General features: G+C 45.1%; 1 protein-coding gene across 11 annotated transcripts in view; it reads left to right on the forward strand.

Moving 5' to 3' along the window:
• Positions 1-21,898, forward strand: part of cntn1b (contactin 1b) — a 721,932-nt gene that overhangs the window by 393,699 nt on the left and 306,335 nt on the right. For all 11 annotated transcript variants that reach the window (XM_059652304.1, XM_059652313.1, XM_059652305.1 and 8 more), the window contains one exon: positions 21,302-21,422. In XM_059652304.1, the coding sequence (XP_059508287.1) occupies positions 21,302-21,422 (121 nt within the window). The remainder of the gene's footprint in view (positions 1-21,301; positions 21,423-21,898) is intronic.

Raw genomic sequence — 21,898 nt, forward strand, 5'->3', positions numbered from 1 at the left:
TGAACAAAGGCACAACATTTGCAATCCTCCAGTTGTCTGGTACTAAACCTGTAGACAATGAGGACTCAAAGATCAAGGCCAAAGGCTCCGCCACCTCCTCCCTAGCTTCCCAGAGAATCCTCGGAAAAATCCCATCTGGCCCAGGGGATTTATTTACCTTCACACCTTCTAGAATTGATAACACCTCCTCCTTACAAACCTTAATCCTTTCAATTCTAGTCGCCCGTAACTCTCCTCTACAATATTCTTCTGTTCCTGAGTGAAAACAGATGAGAAATATTTGTTTAGTACCTCTCTGATCTCCACAGGGTCCACACACAACTTCCCACTTCTGTATTTGACTGGCCCTTTTCCTACCCTCGTCATCCTCTTATTCCTCATATACCTATAGAAAGCTTTAGGGTTCTCCTCTATTCTACCTGCCTATGTCTGCTCATGTCCCCTCCTTGGTCTTCTTAATTCTCTCTCTTTAAATCCTTCCTAGCTAATCTGTAACTCTCCATCGCCTCATCTGAACCATCTCGTCTCATTGTCACATAAGCCTCCCTCTTCCACTTAACAAGAGATACAATTTCTTTAGTAAACCACGATTCCCTTACCTTATCACTTCCTCCCTGCCTGTCAGGGACCTACCTATCAAGGACACACAATATCTGTTCCTTAAACCAGCTCCACATTTCGATTGTCCCCATCCCCTGCATTTTGATAACCCATTCTATGCCTCCTAAGTCTTGCCGAATCACATTATAATTGCCTTTCCCCCATCTGTAACTCTTGCCCTGTGGCATGTTCCTGTCCCTTGCCATCGCTAAAGTAAACATAACCGAATTATGGTCACTCTCTCCGAAGTGCTTCTGAAGAAGGATCTAGGCCCAAAACGTCAGCCCTCCTGTTCCTCTGATACTACTTGGCCTGCTGTGCTCATCCAGCTGGACACCTTGCTATCTGGAATGGAGACCTAGCTTAATGGTGACCAGGTCACCATTTTCGTCTGCCATCGGGCTCACTATGCCCTTTCGTGAAGAAAATCTGTTGCATTGACCAGGTCTGGCCTGCCTGTAGCTCCAGATGGATAGCACTGAGGTTAACGCTTGCCCTTTGGGCAATGAGATGTGCAATAAGTGCCCACCTCATCAGCACCACCCACATCCCATTGGATGTGATGGAGTCTCCAAGAATAGCGTGAACAGTTTCAACGACGTTAGCAGAGGAATTTTCAGCTAACTCGGAGCTAGAAAAAAATTGAAATCACTGATGCATCCCTTGTAACTGAGTGTGGGATTGCCAGCTGAATGCTGCAGTTGTGGAAAATATGAGGTAGATGCTATTTTAGAAACACTGTGTTGGTATTTAATGTGAAATCTGGGATGAAATAGAAAGGATAGTAACTGCGTGGTTAAAATTCTCTAGATTTGTACGTTTGCAGTGGATGGGCATTAGCTGTGATCTTGCCAGCTCGGGAAAACTGTGTTCGCAGTAAGTTTTTATATGGAGAAGGATATGGTTATTTTGCCAACAAACTTGGCTGTTTGCTACTGTCCTTGTGTCAATTTAAGAATTGTTAGGCCTGAGAAATAAAAGCTTCTGAAAAAAAAATCTAGAGAACTGCAGATGCTGGAAATCAGAAATAGAAATTGCTGGAGGATCTCAGTATCTGTGGAGAGAAATCAGTTTATATTTTGGGTCCAGTGGCCATTTTAAACAGCTGTGAACTTCATAATAAAATTTTCTCTTGTGTATTGTGTCTGTAAGTCTAATGGAGGTTGAATAGAACGTAGAACATTACAGCACAGTACAGGCCCTTCGGCCTTCGATGTTGTGCCAACCTGTCATACCGATCTGAAGCCCATCTAACCTACACTATTCCATGTACATCCATATGCTTATCCAATGACGACTTAAATCTACCTAAGGTTGGCGAGTCTACTACCGTTGCAGGCAAAGCGTTCCATTCCCTTACCACTCTCTAAGAAGCTACCTCTGACATCTATGAATAATTCATAGAATCTTAGAAAATGGTATAGTGCAGAGGTGGTTTGTATCATCTGATCTGTACTGCGAAAAATATCTACACTAATCTCACTTTCCCACTCTGGGCCCATTGCCTTGAATATTATAATTGTCCAGGTGATCGTCCACGTATCTTTTAAAGGTTGGGAGGTTTCCTGACTCAGCCACCCTTCCGTGTGCAGTGCCCTCCAAATCCCGCCAGCTTCTGGGAGAAAAAGGTTTTCCTCAAATTCCCTGTAAACCTCCTGCCTTTGGTTTTAAAATTATGTTACCTTCAAATATTGACCCTTCAGAGGAACAGCTGCCCTCATAATCTTTCGCAACTCCATCAGGTCTCCCCTCAACCTTCTCCGTCCCGAAGAAAACTACCTGAGTTTGGCCAGCCTCTCTCCATCGTTGAAATGCTCCATCCCAGGCATCATCTGGTGAATCTCCTCTACAACCCCTACAGTGCATCCCTATAGTGCAGTGATCCGAACTGCACATTGTGTTCCAGCTGTGGTCTCACCAAAGCTTTGCACCACTCCAACATTTTTAAAAATTTATTCACACGATGAGGGCCTTGCTGACCAGGCAGCATTTATTGCCCAGCGGGCAGTTAAGAGTCAACCACATTGCTGTGGGTCTGGAGTCACATGTAGGCCAGACCAGGTAAGGATGGCAGTTTCCTCCCGAAAAAACATGAGTGCACCAGCTGGGTTTTTCTGACAATTGACAATGGGTTTCTGGTCATCATTAGATCCTTAATTCCAGATACTTTATTGGATTCAAATTCCATCGTCTGCTGTGGTGAGATTTGAACCTGGATCCCCAGACAGCTATCTGGATCTCTGGATCACCATTTCAGTGATCATACCACCAGGCGGTTGCCTCCCCCCATCTCCCTGCTCTTATAGTCTGCACCATGACAGATAAAGCAAGTGTTCTGTATGTCTTCTGCGGTATTATTCTTCTGTCCTGGCACCTTCAGGGATCTCTGGACAAGTGCTTCTGAGCTAACTATGTCTGAGCATTCATTGAGCTCTCCCTTGACATCTTCTGTCTGCCAAAATGAATCACCTCAGATTTATGAGGGTAAAATTCCATCTGCCATCTGACCAACCCGTTTATATTTTGTTGCTACAAAACATCATTATCCTCACTGTCAGCCACACAGCCAATCTTTACATCATCTGCAGACTTGCTTATCAACTCCCTTCCACCCCAGAATCCCATCTACATCATTTATGAGTATCTCAGATCATGAGGGAGGCAGCGCAATAAGGCATGCCAGTGCGCCTTTTGTTGAGGAAATTGCCGAATTCTTCTAATTGTACTTTTATGTGAATCTGAATGTACCAAATGCTGACACAAATACAGAATGTCTTGTTCTGGCAGGACTGCATCATCTGATGAATAGGTCAGTGAAAACGAAGTCCCTAAAAATGACAGGTATCCCTCAAGGAAAGCTGTCAAATGATAACTGTTTTGATCCCTGCCCCGTGCCACGTTTTAATTGCTAATGCTGTGAGATTTTAGGATGAAAATCCCCGAATGGTTGGCTGCAGTGCCAAAGCTTTGGCATGGGCTGCAGCATGGGAACAAGGACTGAATACAGAGGGTTAGTCTCAAACGTAGACATCAGCCATGTCTGTGCCTGCTGCTGCCTTGCAGATTGGAACAGGCATGGCTGCAGAGCTGGACAATCAACCACAAGCTGCTGCACCCACTTTGCTCAAGTGACAGCCATCGCTGGAGCACCCCCGTTTCAAACCTTCAGTTCATCTGCAATATCACATTATCGGTGACTGGTTTGACCGTTCAAGCAGAAACCCTCAACGTATTTGTACGGAACCTGTAACTGCATCTACCACTCCTGTAAACTGCAGCTCTCTGAATGAGGTGATGGTAATAAGGATTAGAATTGGTGGCTAGTTTATTCAGCACTCAATGGGCTGAATGGCCTCTGTGATGTAATGTTTGCTAGGTTTTGTGGTTCTTTGTCTCCATGTGGTGCTTCTGATGGTGTGCTCTAGTGTGCAGCTCACCACTAATGTCCATTCGCCATGCTGAAGCTCTGCCATCTGTTCCACTCCAGCCCAGTAACAGGCTTTTCAATGGCTTTGCCAAGCTAGTTGCAGGATTGCTCTTGAGAGATGTCCCACTATTCTCTCCGTCCCCTCAATCCAGCACAGAAATTGAACATTGGGCAAAAGAAAACATGTTCCAAAGGTAGTGGAATACTGACATTCCTCCCGGGAGCACTGTTTTCAGAACACGTACACACCCAAACTCACTCCCACCAACAACTAACCGTAACATCCTCTTCTAAGTCCCAGAGCAAAGAAAGCAGACCACGTGAGAGTTGCAACAAGCGGTGTGCCCTGCTGATGTTGAGAGCTAATTTTAGCTTTCATTTAGCCAAGTGTCCGCGCTGCCCCGCATTTGGTTTGTCCATGACTCCATTTGTAAGTCATTCTGCTTCCTCTGTGCTTCTTGGCAGTTTGATGTGCGAAATGTTGGTTTGTTTTAGATTAGTCATGAACAGTGTGTCATGCCTTTACATTGATTGTTGGCTACTTGGAGATGAGGGCAAACTGAGCTAGATCGGGTACAAGCTCACACACTCACACACACGTGCACACGCACAGCACGCACACGTGAATGTGCATGCACACACACAAACTGTGAATTGTGAGGCAGAAGTTCCCAGATTTCTGTTGATTTTCATTGATTTCTCATTAACTGAGCACTCGAGCTTTAATCTAATCTTCAATTCTCTGAGCTTTGTTACTTTTCTCTGTTGTTTCCTCCCCATTAACTCTGCTATCTCTTTGCCTTGCTTGAGAACAGTTCAAAAGGCACCAGTTATCCTCTGGCCAGCCTCCAGTTTGTGCTTCACCTTGTACACACAACGCTGCCTGTGAAATGTACCTGAGTTCAGTGCTACCTTGCGGAATATTTTGCACTGCAATAATTATGACTTTTTAAATGAAAAACACTTCATTGACTGCAGAACACTTGTGAGAGAAAACAGCTGCACAGTGCAGGCTGTTTATTTTAACTCCACTTTTTTTAAATAAAATGTGAAGTAAAGCCTTAGTCTGTTAACTTGGAAGGTCAGCCTCGCAGTTCCCATTCGAGCTTGTGATGCCTGATTTACAGCTTGGTTAGTTGTTCCATCTGTCGGTGCGCTCAGTACTCAGACGATGGTGCTGTACCCACATATTTCTGAAATACTGCTGAATACTCAGTCTTCATGTTAGATGCTTTGTGTTGGAAATCTGTCGAGTAGGTTCATAGCTCCTGTACGAGGGAAACTGTTCAGAGGAGGAATAGGTCAGAGGAGATGACACCAGCATTGCAAAGCTGGACTTTCCGACTCATGCCGCCAGTGTGGAGCTAATAAGATCAATGATTTTATCTTAAATGAGCCAAGGAAGAACTTAGATTTTGTTTGATTTATTTATTCCCAGCATGAGGGTATTGCTAATTTTGGTTGCCCATCTCCTGTGAAGGTGGTAGCAACTGATTTCTTAACCCTTGCAGTCCATGCATGGTGAAGGTGCTGTCACAAATGCTGTTCAGCAGGGTGCCTTGGACTGCAAGCCTAAAGACAATTAAGGAATCATGTTTCCAATCCGCCGCACCTTCACGGCCTCATGATATTAGATTAGGTTAGATGAGATTAGATTCCCTACAGTGTGGAAACAGGCCCTTCGGCCCAACAAATCAACACCACTCTTTGAAGCATCCCACCCAGACCCATCCCCCTATAACCCACACACCCCTGAACACTACGGGCAATTTAGCATGGCCAATCCACCTAGCCTGCACATCTTTGGACTGTGGGATGAAACTGGAGCACCCAGAGGAAACCCACGCAGACATGGGGAGAATGTGCAAACTCCACACAGACAGTCACCCGAGGCTGGAATTGAACCCGGGTCCCTGGTGCTGTGAGGCTGCGGTGCTAACCACTGAGCCACAGTACCACCCATGTCTTCAGATAGTTCACAATCATGCATTATGGTGTGGGCTCTCTTAATATCATGGTATAAATGATTAATTCTTCACCTTCATGGTACAGTGAAGTTTTCATTCATTACAGTGCTGTATGGGGCAATCCAGATTATATGTATAAATTGTGATAAGAAGACAATTCAGCGTATAGCTATGTTTGTTGATTGCTCCCCTTCACCTTTTTCTAATGGGAAAATAAAATGCCTTTGTTACTTACACTGCTTGAACAGGTGTCGGACCAACAGTTGACAAATTGTCAATACCTGTCAACTAGTGGGGAAAGAGGAACTTCCAGTATGGCTGCAAACATCCTGTTTTTATAACAAAAATATAGTTAGGAGGAAGTAGAATAGGTATATATAGTGAAACTCGTACAAAATAACAGTGTTTAGTCTTTACCCTTGATTAAGAAGCTCGACAGCTCAATACGTCTTTAATTTCCTCCCTGCAAAATGTAATGATGTGGTGAAGTGGTTAGGTGTCTGCTCTTTCACCTCTGAAACATGGATTTGAATTCCCCACAGATTATAAGACTGAAATTGGATCGCTATACAGGCCATCAGCTGGTTGGCGTGGTTCCACTCTCCACCTGGGTGTGGACCCACAGTAAAGCTTTGCACAACTCAACCCTAGCCAGGCTGCAGTGATGGGTTGTCTGGAAGATGGAGGTGCTGTACCGCAGAGTGCCGCACCTCCCTTAAAGACAGAATGTGTTCCTTCAGCTCTGTGCACTGGCACAGTTCCCATTTCCGTTGGCAACTGTCTAGGTCCTAATCTCTGGAATTTTCTCCCTGAACCTCTTCACATCTGTTTTCTCCTTTAAATCTTACTCTTGGACCATGGTCTGCTGTCCTGCTCTGTCTGATAATTGCCCACAAATGCCGTAGGATGTTACGCTGTGTTCTAGGGACCATATAGATGCAATTTGCTGTTCCTTGTCTGAGTTTTTATCACCTACATGAACCCAAACTTGTGAGATCCGTGCTCCTTTCACAGCTACATCTCACTTTAAAATATTAGAATGTTGTTTAACCTTCTGTGTTACTCTGCCACTTGTACATTTCTACTTTCCCAAAAGGCATTTCAGTTACACGCAATGTTAAGCTTGGTGGTTAACTCCATATTTCGGACTGTTGCAGAGGATGGAGTATGAGGAACTTCCGATTTACCTGATTCGGTCAGACTTGATGCATTTTGAGTTTTGATTTATTACAGTCACATACCGAGATACAATGAAAAGTTTTGTTGATCATGCTATTCAGACAAATCATGCCTTACCTGAGTACATCTGGGTAATACACCGGGACGGCACGGTGGCTCAGTGGTTTGCACTGCAGCCTCACAGCGCCAGGGACCCAGGTTCAATTCCACCCTCGGGTAACTGTCTGGGCGGAGTTTGCACATTCTCCCCGTGTCTGCGTGGGTTTCCTCCGGGTGCTCCAGTTTCCTCCCGCAATCCAAAGATGTGCAGGCTAGGTGGATTGGCCATGCTAAATTGCCTGTAGTGTTCAGGGGAGTGAGGGTTATAGGGGGATGGGTCTGGGTGGGATGCTTCAAGGGGTGGTTTGGACTTGTTGGGCCGAAGGGCCTGTTTCCACACTGTAGGGAATCTAATCTACTCTAATCTAATCTAATCTAATAGAACAGAATGCAGAATATAGTGTTACAGCTCCAGAAAAGGTGCAGAGAACGATCACCTCTGATGTATGAGAGGCCCATTCAAAAGTCTGATAACAGCGAGGAAGAAGCTGTTCATGAATCTGTTGCAGGAAAAGCTCAGCAGGTCTGAAGGAAAAAAAACAGAGTTAACGTTTCTGGCCTGGTGACCCTTCCTTAGAACTGATGGTGGCTGGGAAAACGTCCGTTTATATGCAGAAAATAGGGAGGTGGGTGGGGTAGCGAGTAAATGATAGTATAGAGCCCAAAGAGAGAGAAAGACAGTTGGACAGACAAAGGAGTTGCAAACGATCAGGCTGGGAGCGTGAGTAGTTGTTAATGGGGACTGTTAGTGACTAACAACAGGGAGTGTGTAATGGCAGGCTATGTGGTAACAAGGCCTGGTGTGTGGGGTGGGGGGGCCGGGACATGGGAGAGTTTAGGCCCGAAAATTATTGAAATTGATATTGAGCCCGGAGGGCTGTAGAGTCTCCAAGCGGAAAATGAGGTGTTGTTCCTCCAGCTTGCGTTGGGCTTCGCTGGAACAGTGCAGCAAACCAGAGACAGCGACATTGGCCAGGGAGCAGGGTGGTGCATTGAAGTGGCAGGTGACAGGTAGTTCAGGGTCTTTTTTGCGAGCAGAACGTAGATGTTTTGCAAGGCAGTCGCCAAGTCTGTGCTACGCTCCGCCAATGTAGAGGAGACCACATTGTGAGCACCGAGTGCAGTAGACTAGATTCTGGTAAGTGCAGGTGAAGTGTTGTTTCATCTGGAAGGTATGTTGGGCCCTTTGATACTGGGGAGGGAGGAGGTAAACGGGCAGGTGTTGCACCTTCGCCGGTTACGGGGGAAGGTGCCGTAGGGCTGTAGGGAGGTGTTGGGGATGAAGGAAGTGTGGATCAGGGTGTCCCGGAGGGAATGGTCCCTGTGGGAGGCGGACAAGAGAGGGGAGTGGAATATGTGTCTGGTGGTGGCATCTTGCAGGAGGTGGCAGAAATAGCATCTGATGATCTTCTGGATGTGGATGCTGGTGAGATGGCAGGTGAGGATAAGGGGAACCCTATCGCTGTTGCGGGAGGGAAGAGAAGGGGTGAGGGTGTAAGTGCAGGAGGTGGCTCAGTCCCGGTTGAGGGCCCTGTCAACAGTGGAGCTGGGGAATCCCTGGTTGAGGAAGAAGGTGGCCTCATCTGAACGTATACGATGGAGATGGTGGAACTGAGGGAATGGGATGGAGTCTTTACAGGAAGCCGGGTGTGAGGATGCATAGTCCAGGTAGCTGTGGGAGTCAGTGGGATTGTGATGGGTATCAGTGGCCAGTCTATCCTCAGAAATGGAAACAAAAGTGTCGAGGAAGGGAAGGGAGGAGTCAGAGATAGACCAGGTGAAAGTGAGGGCAGGGTGGAAATTGGAGGCAAAATTGATGAAGATTTCTAATTCCAGACGAGAGAGGGAAGCAGCGCCGATGATATCATCGATGTATCGGAGAAGGAGTTATGGGTGAGGGCCGGAATAGGACTGGAACAAGGAATGTTCCACGTACCCCACGAAGAGACAGGCATAACTCGGGCCCATGCGGGTACCCATTGGCAAGCCCTCTTACCTGAAGAAAACGAGAGGAGTTGAAAGAGAAGTTGTTGAGGGTGAGGACAAGCTCGGCCAAGTGGAGGAAGGTGGTGGTGGGTGGGGATCGTTCAGGTCTTTGCTCCAGGAAGAAGTGGAGAGTCCTAAGACTCTGCCGGTGGGGAATGGACGTGTAAAGGGATTGCACATCCAAGGTAAAGAGGAGGTGGCTGGAGCCGGTCAACAGGAAGCTTTGAATCTGGCGTAGGGCGTCAGATGAATCATGGATGTATGTCGGTAGGGATTGGATGGGGGGATGGAGTGGGGGGTGGCAGAGAGAGAAGATTGAGTCAATGTAGGAAGAGATGAGTTTTGTGGGACATGAGCATGCTGAAACTATGGGTCTCCCTGGACAGTCCTGTTTGTGGATTTTTGGCAGGAGGTAGAAGTGAGCTGTATGGGGTTGGGGGGCTTTTAACTTGGAAGCAGATGGGGGGAGATCACCGGATCAAATGAGATCCATAACAGTCGTGGATACAATGTCCTGATGTGCCATGGTGGGGTCGTTGTCTAGACAAAGTAGGAGGGTGTATCTGAGAGCTGGCACTCAGCCTGTGCAAGGTAGAGGTCAGTATGCCAGATAACAACAGCACCACCCTTATTGGCAGGCTTGATGACAAAGTTAGGGTTAGATCTGAGTGCACGGAGTGCGGTCAGTTCGGAGGGAGATAGGTTGGATTTGGTAAGGGGGCAGTGAAACTGAGGCGACTAATGTCATGTCAACAGTTCTCAGTGAACAGTCGAGTGCAGGTAAAAGGCCAGAGGGAGGGGTTCAGGTGAAGGGAGAGCATTGGGGTTGGGCAAAGGGGTCTGTGGGGTGGGGAGAGGACTCTTGTCCAAAGAAATGAACATGGAGGCGAAGACAGCAGAAAAACAGTTCGGCATCATGTCGTGCCCGAAATTCGTTAAGGTGGGGACAGAGAGGGATAAAGCTGAGGCCTTTGCTGAGTACAGAGCGCTCAGCATCGGAAAGCGGAAGGTTAGGAAGGATGGTGAATATCTGACAGGAGGTGTGGGGGTTTGGGGGAGGCGGTAGAGTCAGATGGAAGGGAAGGAGCGGTAGGTTCCAGAGGGCTGTGGGTATTTTTGAGTTGTTGCAACTTGTGGTCCTTGATGCCCGAAAGGAAAAGAGAAAGTTTCTTGTTAGCATGAGGAATGAGCCGGAGGATGAAGTGGAACTGCAGAGTGGTGCAGCCCTGAGCCAGTGTGTTGCGGTGCTGTTGGAGAGAAAGGTTGAGTGTGTGCATGTGGTACCGCATGGCACTGAGTGTGGATCTCAGGATATGGCGAGAGCCGCTGTCCGTGGAGTGTTGGACATCACGGAGGTATCTGTGGTTCTGGGAGGATTCTAAACACGAGGGATGAAACTTCAGTTGGAATCCACTTGGGGTGAGTTTGAGCCGGAGGCAGTCACTGAGCAATGTGATATGGCTGTGGAAACGAGTTTTAGCAAATACCTGGTCAAACACCAGGAGTGACAGTGAAAGGTGAGAGATTGGAAAGGAAATCCCATTGGAGGGAGGAGCAGAACCTCTTCAGGGTGGGCATGCCTAGAAGAGATGACGCAGTGAGTTAAATGAAAAATAAAAACCGAATGAACTGCGGATGCTGTAAATCAGGAACAAAAGTTGCTGGAAAAGATCAGCATGCCTGGCAGCATCTATGAAGGCAAAAAACAGAGTTAACGTTTCGGGTCCAGTCACTCTTCCTCAGAACTGAAATGAATGCTGCTTCTTTTGTTCTAACTTTAAAAAAAAACAAGACCTCCCAATTTATTTACCTTATGGGTGTTCACTCGCCAATTCAGCATCTCTGCCTTAAAACCCCTCTTCAAAACCAAAACCAGGACAAAATACAACTCTTAAAGGCAGATTATCGTCAGACCTAACTGAAGATCTGTCTACTTTATAATCTATACCATGATTGACAAAGATGAGTGTCTCATATGCCTTATTAATACCCTGTTAACGTCTCCTGCCACCTTCAGGGATCTGTCAACCGGCTCCCTGATATTCCTCTATTCCTGCGTTATGTTGTGATCCACAAAACATCACTTGCTGTTAAGGCTTCCCTGTGAACAGCCGGAGAGTATGTGGTGTCATTTTTATCACCAGGCAAGAAGCCCCAGGTTCAAGTCCCCTTTGAGGAGTTGATGGCTAAGGCGATTATGTGAGAATATGATCTGACAGGTTGATTTTCAATCTGTAACTCCTTCCAGTATTCTACGGCACAGTGTTTATAGTTTTTATTTATCTTCCTGTATGTTGGAGTGTGGTTCTATTGTGAACCAAGGACTGCAGAAGGAGATCCCATGGCTCTTTGTTTTGAGCAGGCATCTTCCATAGACGGACTGTTGATTGGGTTTTCAGTGAGGACCAGTTGTATGAACCTGAAGTCATCAGTATAACAGCAGTTTTCTAGTTGGCTTCTGGGCAGGTGAGCAGCTTGTGTGTGTGAAGAATTCAGGGGCAAAGGCCTCTTGCCCGCAAGCATCTCTCCTTTTGTTTCACTGAAGTTACCAAAAACCTGAAGCCAACAAGTGATTCTTGGCCACTGTTTGTTATTAGGCTGTGCCTCACCAGTGACAGCAAAACCAAACAATTAATGTCTCAACTGACCCCTTCACCCTCTGTATCTTCAGTAAAGAACTCAAAAGGCTCAGACTCAAAGGTCAGGGGTGAGAAGGACTTGGTCAAAGCAAAGGGGACTCCTCATCAAGTTCTGTGGGTTGCTGCTATTGAAATGAATTCCCCCCGCCAATTTTTTTTGCCTCCATCTATTCCATTGATGGTTATTTGTTCAGCTGTGTGAACCTGTGCGTGTGGGGTTTTAAGAAAGGATTGAGTTTCAATTGGTGGTGTAATATGGTGCCATTTGTACTTCTGTTTACCTGGTATGAATGTATTTGAAATAAATAGTTGCTCATGTTAAAGACAGAAACCTGGCCAGTGTTTTCCATTTACCAGACAGGTGAATTGGGAGCTTTGAGTAATTTGATTACATTGTTAACATCGGTGACCTTGGGTCTGTGCACTTTGCCAAGTGATTTGTGACAAAATGGGGTAAACAGCAGGAGATTCTGCAGGTCAGTCAGAATGATGTGGCACCTGCAATACAACAGCCTCTCCATGTAAAAGGACATGATGCACAGGTTCATTCCAAGAGCAAGTGTCACTCTTGTTCCGAGAGGGTTGCTTCGCACGCACGCGCTTATGCACAATGAATTCTTCACCAGGGTGCCAATGCACTGCGGGCTTTGCTGCCTGGACTGACAGCCCAGAGAGCAGGGCAGAGAAAAGGTGGCAGATAATACAGAACAATTACACGTTTCAGCCCCCACTGTAGCTGCAGTGAAAAGATTTCATCACAAGCAGTAGGGTTGGTGTGAAGCAAGGTTGTTATCCACAACGAACCTTCACAGGTTTCGGTGCACAATCTGATGTCGCTTTTCGATCCTGAAGGAACATCGGCTTAATTTTTGCCAGGACTTCAAGCACCTTCACAGCCACTGGTTACTGGGAGGGGTGGTATCTTTTACGCGATGAAAGAGAATCTCTTCCCAAAGTCAGTCTTTGAAAAATGGATAGATTGTACCTTATGGCTGCTCATTTCAGTAGTCTCACATTGACACTTCTGCCCTGATAAATGGCACTGTGAGTCTCAAGATAAAGTTACAGGGTGGAGTGGGGGAATAGGTCAAAGGTTATGCATTCCTGTAGGCCCTCAAGCCTTTTTGTAGCATTCTAGGGATGTGTGAGCATGCAAACGTGATACTCCTATCTGCTGAAGTTCAACCTGAGTGATGGAGATGTAAGGCAGCAGTGGGCAGTTCAGACCTCTGATTACAGAGTGCTGAGGCTGAGCACCATGCTCCTTTAAAAGTGTGGATTAACTACTTTCTATTTGAGGCATCTGTTAATTCAGCGTTCCAACCACATTTGATTGACCTGAGAACCTATCTGAGTGAATGATAATTAGTATGGGTGATAGAAGGAAATATTTTTTTCCCAAGCTGCTGAAGTAAGCTCCTTATAGAGTCATCGGAAATGTAAAAAGACTCTTCAGTCTGCGCCCACCAGGTATCGACATTAATCTAGTCCCATCTGCCAGCATTTGGCCCATGTCACTGTAAACCTTTGTTCATAAACACATTCAGATGTCTTTTATATGTTGTAATTGTACCAGCCTCTGTAACTTCCGTTGGCATCTTCTTCCATATCTGCACCACCCTCTGCTTGAATATATTGTTCCCTTTAGGTCCCTTTTAAATCTTTTTGCTCTCACCTCAAACCTGTGCCCTCCACCTTTGGACTCCCCCACCCCGGGAAAAACTCCTTGGCTTTTCACCCTGTCTGTCCCCCTCATGATATTGTAAGGTCATCCCTCAGCCTCTGATGATCCAGGCAAAATAGCCCCAGTCCAGTCAGTCTCTTCCCTGTAGTTCAAACTCTCCACACGTGGCAACATCCTTGTAAATCTTTTCCGAACCCATTTCAGTTTCACAGCATCCTTCGTTTACGAGGGAGACCAGAATTGCACGCAATATGGGGAGGCGATGGCCTAGTGGTGCTATCATCAGATTGTTAATCCAGAGGCCCAGATAACATTCTGGGGATCTGGGTTCGAATCCTGCCACGGCAGATGGTGGAATTTGAATTTAATAAAACGTCTCGAATTAAGAATCTAACAATGACATTGAATCCATTGCTGATTGGCAGGGAAGACCCATCTGGTTCACTAATGTCCATCAGGGAAGGAAATTGCCATCCTTACCTGGTCTGGTCTATATGTGACTCCAGGCCCACAACAATGTGATTGACTCTGAACTGCCCCTGGATGGGCAATAAATGCTGCCTAGCTAGCGCTGCCCTCATCCTGTTAATGAATGAACAAATAAAAGGAATACTTTAAAAGTGGCCAAACCAATGTCCTGTATAGCTGCAACATGACCTCCCAACTCCTATACTCATGCACAGACCAATAAAAGCAAGCATACCAGACACCGCCATCACTATCCTGTATACGGGGACTGCATCTTCAGCGAACTATGAACTTGCATTCCAAAGTTTCTTACCATAGCCCCAGGATCTTACTATTAATTGTAACTGCCCTGCTTTGCCTTGCCAGAATGCAGAACCTCACATTCATCTAAGTTAAGCTCCTTGATTCATAGCAAGGCTGGTTTTCCTCAAACATGAGATGGAATCTTGCTGCAGTGTCAAGGGTCCTGACAGTGGAAGTGAGTGCAACTACTGCTCAGAGACAGGCTGGGTAGCCACAATGACAACTAAGCGAATGGGATGACCATTGAGTGCTGGGGGGTTGGAGGAGGTAACTATCCCCGCTGTTAGCTCCTGCTTGTTGACAACCCAGGTGCCGTATTGAAACAGCACCCAGACACGCATCCAATTCTGTACCAGCCGACAGCGTCGCTCTACCTGTCTGAGAGGAGGATTTTCCATTGAAATTGCAGTCATCTCCTCACCACCATCAAATCTGCCATTCTGTGACCTGAAGCTGCAGGCCAGTACTCAGGACCCTCCAGTGCCATATTCAGTTTTAGTTTTCCAAACGTGAGCAAGAGTAGCCAGCCTCCAAAGACGACGATTATTCAGTCTTTTTCTTTCTAATCACAAAAGATATTCAAATCTGACAGATTGGCCAGTTCTGCATAAAACTGAGGGAGCAGCGTGTGTTCTGATGGCTGACCCAGGTTGGTTTTAAGGCAGGTTTGGAATCTAGAGTGTTATTTACTGACTTGAGAGGCGACGTAGTTGTTAAATACCTTGAGGCATTTGTTTCCTGTTACGGTTTGCAGTCTCTATCCAGAGCCAACTTGTGTTTCATTGTCAATGGTTAGGACTATGTACCCTGCACTGTCACCAACCCAGTTGCCCACTTTTGTTTGGATAAAGTTTTGTGCCAGGCATATTGTGAAATGGGAAGAAGTTTAACAGCAGAGGCGACCATCTCTTCGGGATATTGTAAGCTGACATCAGTGTTGCAACACAGTCTAAGTTATGGCAACAAAGTCACTTTAGTTGTAACTACGTGAACTTAATAGGTTGCTACTGAAGAAATATTAAAGTCTAAAGTTTTAGTTTTAATTTAACCTGGTACCTGTGAGGTGGAAAGCAACCGATCCCTTATTGTGTTCCAGTTCCTTATGAAAATTCCCCAATGTTTTGCAAAATCTTTGACATTTGAAAGACTGACTGGCATTTCTTCTGCTTTAGCTATCGTCCAGATTGGTAAGAGAAGGGAAGTGGTAATGTCCTCGGGGTCACAATTCAGAGGCCCTGCTGAATGCTGTTGGGACAGAGGTTCAATCCTACCATGGCAGCTGGTGGGATTCAAATTGTATGAACAAATCTGAAATGTAAAGTTATTTTCAGCAGTGGCACCATGAAATCACAGTTGATTGTCATAAAAACCCATCTGGCTCACTAATGTCCTTTGGGGAAAGGAATTTGTTATCACCACCTGGTCTGAACCATAGGTAGCTTCAGATCTACATCAGTGTAGTTGACCCTTCACAGTCCTGTCCAAGCCGAAGAGTTCAGTGACAATTTGGAATGGGTATGGGATGTTGGCCTTACTAACGACACTCACATACCATGAGAGAATAAAGGGAAGGAAGAATTCCCTGACTTTTAACAGAAGCGTGAATGCCTGACATTTTGGTAGATTCCTAGAATTCGCTGATATTTTAGATTCTGTCCAGAATTCCTTGATATTTTGATTTTTAGCCAGGGTTCCTTGATTGGAAGCTTGTATTCCTGAATCTTTTGGCTCTTGATGGGTTTTGTCATATTTTCCAGTGAAATGGAACTCTGTGTTTCTGTGGGAAGTCATTGATGTTCGGGCCCAAAATCCCTGATCATTGAATTGTAAATCAGAACTCTCCTACGTTTTGACAGTGGTCCACACTCTGTTGACTCTTGGTTCCTGATTGGGTTTCCCAGTCGTTGTGAAATGATCATCACTTGGAATGCTTAAACATTTTCCGCATCTTAATCTAGGCTAACGGTGTAACAAATGTTGGAAGTTATTCCCACCTCCCCTCTGATACTGTGAACTCTAAACGGCGGCATGGTGGCACGGTGGTTAGCACTGCTGCCTCACAGTGCTAGGACCTGGGTTCAATTCCAGTCTTGGATGACTATCGATGTGGAGTTTGCACATTCTCCCTGTGTCTCCGTGGGTTTGCTCCGGTTTCCTCCCACAGTCCAAAGATGTGCAGACTAGGTGGATTGGCTGTGCTAAATTGCCCATAGTGGTCAGGGATGTGTAAACTATGTTGGTTAAAAGGGAGATGGGTCCGGGTGGGACGCCTGTAGGTTGGTGTGGACTTGTTGGGCTGAAGGGCCTGTTTCCACGCTGTAGGGATTCTGATTCATATGATCCCAAAGTCTGACCCAAACCCATTTGACTGTAGGCATCAGTCAAAGCTGAAAGTTCAGTACATCCTTGACATTCTGTTGACAAATTATTGTCCCACTGCTCACTTTGACTCAACAGAACTATTTCTCTTCACATTAAATCAATCCTTATGAATACCATTCCTCTAATTTCAGAGCTGCATCACTCTATTGGCCCCTGAGAAATATGTTTCTCATGTACAGAGCTGATCAGTTCCATTCCCAGTTACATTACAAGAATCACTGTCAACAGTTCGTCAATGTATAAATGTGTTTTTGTGCTCAGACTTACATCTTAGTAGCAGCGTCAGATTGGTGGCTGTGTTTCCCACTAATAGAACCGAGATTAGCGGTTCCCAAGAATGTGGAAGTCAACCAGAGACATGCACAGCTAGTAGCTTGGAAGTACTTTCTATACTTGTGCAATTTGGTCAATCTAATTTAACGCACACAATTTAATTTTTGGGCACTTATCATTTTTGTGATCCATTTGCCTCAGCCATCCCTTGCCCTGCAGTAAGCCGGACAGCTTAATTGCAGTGCGCAGTGATAACCAGCATGGGTTCAGTTCTTGTGCTGGCTGGGGTTACCATGTCAGAGTTTGCTGCTGAAACTCTCCCCTGTCCTGTGGTTTGGTGACTCTTGGGTTAAATCGCAACTAGTTCTCTCTGTCTCTCTCTCTCTGTCTAGTGAGAGAGCAGCCGTATGGTCTGGTAAGAACATGCTGACTTTACCTCATATAGTCAAGAAGACCCTTGTTTATGCCTGTGTTTGGTTCAAGGGTTTATTTTGAAGTCCAGTTCCAATGTTTGTGGAATGAATTGCTGACACTTCTACATTCCAACCACCGTTTTTGTTTTCAGTGCCATCACCTGAACTTTAAATGTTGCTTGCCTCATACATTGAATGCACTCTTGCTGAAGGACTGCATCCTCAAGTCCTCTTCAACTACCAGGAAGATCCTCCTTCGACTTTCCTGAATGAAAATAACTAATTAATGTTGTAGGTAGAGTCATGAAGCTATACAGCATGGAAACAGACCCTTTGGTCTTACTCGAACATGCTGACCAGATATCCTGTATAAATCTTGTTCCATTTTCCAGCATTTGGCCCAAACCCCTTCTAAACCCTTCCTAACCATGTACCCATCCAGATGCCTTTCAAATGTTGTACTTGTATCAGCCTCCACCATGTCCTCTGGCAGCTCATTCTGTTCCTGCACCAGCTTCTGAAAAAGTTGTCCCTTTTATATCTTTGCCCTCTCACCTTAAACCTATGCCCTGTAGTTCTGGGATAATGGGAACGGCAGATGCTGGAGAATCCAAGATAACAAAGTGTGAAGCTGGATGAACACAGCAGGCCAACCAGCATCTCAGGAGCACAAGGGTCTAGGCCCGAAACGTCAGCTTTTGTGCTCTTGAGATGCTGCTTAGCCTGCTGTGTTCGTCCATCTTCACACTTCGTTACCCTGTAGTTCTGGACTCCCTCATGCTGGGAAAAAGACCTTGGCTATCCACCCCATCCATGATCCTCTATCCATGCCCCTCATGATTTTATGAATCTTTAAAAGGTCACCCCTCAGCCTCCAACACTCCAGGGAAAATAGCCCCTCAGCCTATTCAGCCTGTCTCTACAACTCAAACTCTCCGGTCATTGGCAGCATCCTCGTAAATCTTTTCTGAACCCTTTGTAGCTTCACAGCATCCTTCCTATAGCAGGGAGGCCAGAATTGCACGCGGTATTCCAAAAGTGGCCTCACCACTGTCCTGTGGAGCTGCAATGTGACCTCCCAACTCCTACAGCAATGCTCTGTCCAAAAAGGCAAGTATAGCAAACTTCACCTTCTCTATCTTTTCTACCTGTGACTCCCCCTTCAAGGAACTATGAGCCTGCACTCCAAGGTCTCTTTGTTCAGCAACATTTTAGGCAGTTCTCTTGCCCTATCCTGCTGTTAATGAATTGGAAGTGAGGTTTTGCCCAAGTTGATGTTTTTACCCAAATGTGTTTTTCCCTAAATATGTTTTTTCTTTCTGTCCCAATTAATCTGTTTCTCCCGAAATATCTGAAACAAAAAATAAATGTGTCAAGCTTCAATATCTGCAACAAGATGTTGTCTGATCACTTTTAATCAGTACTCTTGAAATTGGAAAATTGTTGCCATTTTGAGGGCAATGCCAGTGAGACAGAGGTCAGGAATTAGCTCATGCTAACTCATTCCTCAGCCAGCCTTCCCTTTCTCCCGCTATTTTCCCGCATTTTTTAAAGACTTGAGGGTTCACATCAACCAGTGTATTATTGTTAAGGAACCCTGAACTAATAAGGGGACGTCATACAATTTCACAGAAATCCACCAGCACTTTAGCGTCAGGAAATTCAGCCTCCCATCGAAACGTCAAGAAATTCAGGCGAGCTGTTAAAGTGTAAAATAATTTCCATTCACAGTTGAAATGTCAGGGGATTATCACTCACAGTTGGAATGACATGTTGATCAATGATTGCTGTCTACTTCACAAGTTTTGAGCAAATAACAGCAGACTTTTCCCTGGTGTACTCAGCATGGCAACACCTCTACCAATCAGAGTTCAATTACCAATGAATATTAGTGTCTTCTCATGTAGTATAAATTGTTGTTCCCTTTGCGATTTGGTGTTCTTGTGAATCTGTCCGAATGGGTGCAACATGAAAGCCTTTGACAGCTTGTTTCTCTTTTCCAGCAACACTTCGATTCAAAATCAGAATGAAGATTTTTATTGAGTCCTGATGGAAGTAATTTAAACCGTTACCGATAGATCAGCTCTTGTTTATATTCTCACGATTTTCATTTGGGAATGAAAGATCCTTATCATGAATGCAGAGCTACTGAGTGAGTTAAAATCGCAACACCTCCCCCACCCCAGCTCCAAGTGTTTTTGGCCTGGTTACATTTCGAGGAATCGTAGTGAGGAAGCAGGCCATTCGGACCATCGAGTCCACACCAACCATCTGAAGAGTATTCCTTGCAGACTCACCTCCCCCTACCCTATCCCTGTAACCTTGCATTCCCCGTAAGTGATCCACCTAGCCTGCACATCCTTGGACATTACGGGGGCAATTTAGCATGGCCAAAGCACACTAACCTGCACATCTTTGGACTGTGGGAGGAAACCAGAACACACAGAAGAAACCTGTGTAGACACAGGGAGAAACTTCAAACAGACAGTCACTAGGGGGTGGAATCGAACCCAGATCACTGGTGCTGCAGTGCAGCAGTGCTAATGACTGAGCCACTGTGCCTCCTTAATTTCCACACTAATAGACCTTAATCATAATTCCCGCTATAAAAAAGCAAAATGCTGTGCAATAACCTTGCAGTAATTCGGGTCAGTTGCAATAATGCTGAGTAACATTCTTTTTAAACGTCACAAGTGCCCATTAGCCTGTCGTAAATCTGAAAAGGAGAGATTTTCATATTTTCTTTATTGGTTTCTTTGCATTTGCTTCAGGTCTCTTGGAATCAATTAGTCCTTTGTCTCAACATATGATCCAGTATGAGTGTGGAACAAAAGGAACAAATTCTTAAACTGACTACTTTTCTGTGAGCTGAATGTCAATAAGCATGGCCCTCAATACCCTTACCTCTGAAATTCCCCACAGCATAATACTGTATGAATGCACAATTCTTAAATGAAAATGAGTGGTTATATGAACATGAGTTGGTTTTTGGCAGTGATAGTAAATAAGAGTAAATTGAAATAATTGAGAACTTTGAGATATTCCCTCTGAATTCACACCTTGAAAAGAGGGCTGAAATATTGACTTGGGACCCCATCCATATTTTCCATTCTGTCCATCAAAAAGAAATGACCAGGGCAGACTGTTGATGTAAAGTCATCCAACACAGGATCACTCAAGTGTTAGAATGAAGAAGGCTCTCCAGTTCATTGATATGTATTTCCAGAACAGAAATCTGACCACCCCCGCAGCAGCTAAGCACATTTGCTATTAATTGGCAGCTATGTTGCTGTGTCCCTACTTTTTTTCTAATGATTTGCTATGGTCTTGATTTACAAAAGCCTTCTTTCATCACTGCGCAAAGCCATATTGATTGAAAATCTCCCAGGATATAATGCATATGCTTGTTAGTGCTTGACATATCTGGAAGTAAATGTAATTGATGTTAGGTATTGTGATGTGACAGAGTTCTTTTTGTCACACACAGCCAATGTGAGGCAAGCAAGTTTTAGCACTTGTGTGTGATTGTATTCAGTGCTCTGCAGTATGTTTGATTGCATTAATCTGTGCGTGCTATCTCTATATTGAAATCATACTTCATGAAAAAAAACAAGTTGGCATATGAATGTTTTCAGAAGAAGTGCCTTTTGTTTGAGTACTGCGGTCTCCAGCTCGAGCACATTCCAACTTGACTTGAAGACACTTACCAGGCTGCTCCTTCAAACGCCAATTGCAACCACTGTTACACTTCATCTGTCAGCATGTATTACGTACCGTGGTACATTTGATCATAAACAGATTCCACAATAAGTTCTTCCAGGAGAATGGCAGACACTGTCCAGAGGTTCTAAAGCGTTTTGTTTGCTTGTTCTTTTCCACAGAATAGACAGAGTGGAGAATTGTTCTTTAAAAACGCGCAGTTAAGGCATACTGGGAAATACACCTGCACTGCTAAAACCACCGTCGACAGCGTGTCCGCGTCTGCAGACCTGATTGTCAGAGGTAGGAACATCTTTGGTGGCTTTCTGAAGAACTGCTGAAATAATAGGCAAGGCAGAACTGTAAAAGGAAGCAATTTTAATAACTGCATTAAAAGAAAAAGGTTTGTCTTAATTCTAAATTCATATTAGAGTGGATTTCAAAATATAGAAGCAGATTCCCAGGAGCACCCTATTTAATGGCACCAGTGCCCTACCCCTTGGTCCCAGTCGTTAGTTGATTGCAAGATCCTACGCTGTGCTCCCAGCATCTTAAGCCAGATCCCATCATCTCCAATATTGCAGTGTCATTTATCCATTTTTAGTTTTGATAACTTGATCCTTGATGGTCCTGGGTAATGTGACTTGATTGTCGCCCCAAGTTAATTCTGGTTACTTTCTGGTTATACCTTTCAACAGACACTGAGAGTGAGCAAGCTTGCAGTGATTGGTTTATTGGTGCATTAAAAACTGTTCATAAACTGAGTTTTTTTTTTCAGT

Source organism: Stegostoma tigrinum, chromosome 18, assembly GCF_030684315.1.
Source record: "Stegostoma tigrinum isolate sSteTig4 chromosome 18, sSteTig4.hap1, whole genome shotgun sequence".
NCBI classification, from domain to species: Eukaryota; Metazoa; Chordata; class Chondrichthyes; order Orectolobiformes; family Stegostomatidae; genus Stegostoma; species Stegostoma tigrinum.